A 2,236-nucleotide genomic window follows, 5' to 3' on the forward strand; every position below is an offset into this window, starting at 1 on the left:
AGGTGAGTCTGGCAATTTAGACCTAGTGAGACCCTCTCAAAATTTAAATGAAGTTAAAAGGGCTAAAAATGTAGCTGAAGGTCATGCAAAGTGGCACACACCTGTAATCCCAGCACTTGTGAGGCACAGGCTGGAGTATCCTTTGGAGTTTGAGACCAGCCTGGGCTACAAAGTGAGCTTAAGGCCAGCCCTGAAATGCAAAGTGAGACCTTGTCTCAAGAGGAGGGGAGGAGAGGGGGGGAAGGAGGGGGAAGGAGGAGGATAAGAGGGGGGAAGAGGGGAGGGGGAACGATGAAGGAGAAGGAGGAGGAGGGGGAGGGGAAGGGGGAGGAGGAGGGGAAGGAGGAAAGAAATGTAGCTGAGTGTAAAGGCCCTAGGTTCTATCCTCAGTACCACAATTAATATTTTAAAAATTGTTAAAGGTCATTAAGCAACATGATAAAACTGAAAGATTCATTGAAATCTGTCAAGAGAACAGGGTACTCTAGCCAAGGAATACATTTAAGAACTGTAGTTCAGGGGGCCCAAGAGATGGCTCAGTAGAGTAAGTGCTTGCCTGGCAAGTGTTCAATACCCAGTTCTGCCAAAAACAAAAACAAAAACAAAAACCCTGTAGTTCAAGTGGTTCTGACAGTAGCTTAAGGTTGTGAAAGTAAACGTGCATTTACCATTGTCCTCTTTTATCACCAGGTAGCTTCACATTCCAAACAGATTACAAAGTTAAAATTCTGAATGATTAAACACAAAAAATAAAATGAGCTGTCCAAAACAGACAATTTAGGAAGACACTATCTTAGCATCAGGGTTTCCTGTGAAAGACTCTTTCCTTTCCAGACACTGGGCGCTGAGAGGCAAGCACAGGGGCGTGGCTCTCTTCACCTTTTCACCACGGGGCGCCGCAGGGGCTTCTGGGAAGGTACCGTTCTCCCCAGTGTTTCATTCCCGGATGTGTGTGCGCCGTCACCTCGGTCCTGTTTTTCCCAGCGCCTCAACACTTATGGAAACTACGTTACCTTTCCCAGGGTTCCGCTCATTTTTTTCTCGCTGCAGTCTCTAGCTGTGAAAACCGAAGATTCACCCCCGCAGCTGCGACCCGTGAGCCACCGAAAACGCTGACGGAACGGCCTTGCTCCGGGTCCGGTAACAATATACGACCGAGATTCATTCCAGTCCTGCAGCATCTTGGTTCCGGCAGCTTTTGAAACTCAACGACTGGGAAGACCCCACCCCCACACGCTGCATTCTCACTGCGTCTTAGATGTCACCTTCAGTGTGAGGCAGGAGAAGGATCATAAATTCGAGCCCAACGCGGGCAATTTAGCAATTTAGCGGGACCCTGTATCACAAAAATGAAAACGCATAGGGATTATGTCTCAGTGCAAAGGCCCTGGATTTATAAATAAGTGCAAACTTCATTGACCTTTCTTTGCTACCATTGTGCTTTACACACACATTTGGTATCTCACTTATCAAACTATGAGTTGTTTGTTACTATTGCTTTGTGTTCTTTAAAGACTCAGATTCTGATTAATTTGGACATGAGAATCTGACTTCTAATCTCAATTTCAGAGCTGATTGACCATATACGAAACTTTTTTGACATTAAATTGTCTCATAGGAACTGAAAATAACTACCTTGTACTGAGATAATGACAGGAGAATAAAAATGAATAATTCATGTGTAGTTTAGTAGATGAGATACCAGATTTGTGTTCAAAGCTTTGTGGTAGTACTGCTTTGATGGCAGTTCTGCTTCAAAAATGGAACAAGTCTTACCTCCTCCAGTGGTTATTGCTCAATAAAAGTACTGGGATTTTAGAAGTGAATTTTTTCCTATTTCTCTAACCTCCCTAGAAGTGAATTTTAAAATTGGATTGAAAACAAACTTCTACCAAAGTGTGGGCCACGTGAGGTCTTTTTAAATGTATGGAATCAGGGCCGGCAAGATAGCTCGGCATACTAAGCACCTGCTTAGGCAAGCTCCAGGACTGGGATTCGATTCCCGGCACCACATGCTGTGCTGGCCCCATCTCGGGGCACACTGAGCTGGCCACCGAGTCCGGGCATGGTGACACACACCTGTAATCCGAGCACTGGGGAGGCTGGAAACAGGAGAATCACCACAAGTACGAGCTGCGTAGTGAGCCCCTGTACCAAATACATAATAAATAAATAAATGTATGGATTCATTTAATCCCCTCAATAACCCTGTGAGGCTAAGGATCATTACAGCCAT

At 45.2% G+C, this 2,236-nt stretch overlaps 1 protein-coding gene across 1 annotated transcript in view; it reads right to left on the bottom strand.

Annotated features, from left to right (window-relative positions):
• Positions 1–1,228, bottom strand: part of Mrpl48 (mitochondrial ribosomal protein L48) — a 64,022-nt gene extending 62,794 nt beyond the window's left edge. Inside the window, exon 1 of the mRNA XM_012517124.2 lies at positions 1,014–1,228. Within this exon, the coding sequence (XP_012372578.2) occupies positions 1,014–1,181 (168 nt within the window). The 5' untranslated portion in view covers positions 1,182–1,228. The remainder of the gene's footprint in view (positions 1–1,013) is intronic.
• Positions 1,229–2,236: the final 1,008 nt, after the last annotated feature.

Source organism: Octodon degus, unplaced genomic scaffold (genome assembly GCF_000260255.1).
Source record: "Octodon degus isolate 3935 unplaced genomic scaffold, OctDeg1.0 scaffold00146, whole genome shotgun sequence".
Classification (NCBI taxonomy): Eukaryota; Metazoa; Chordata; class Mammalia; order Rodentia; family Octodontidae; genus Octodon; species Octodon degus.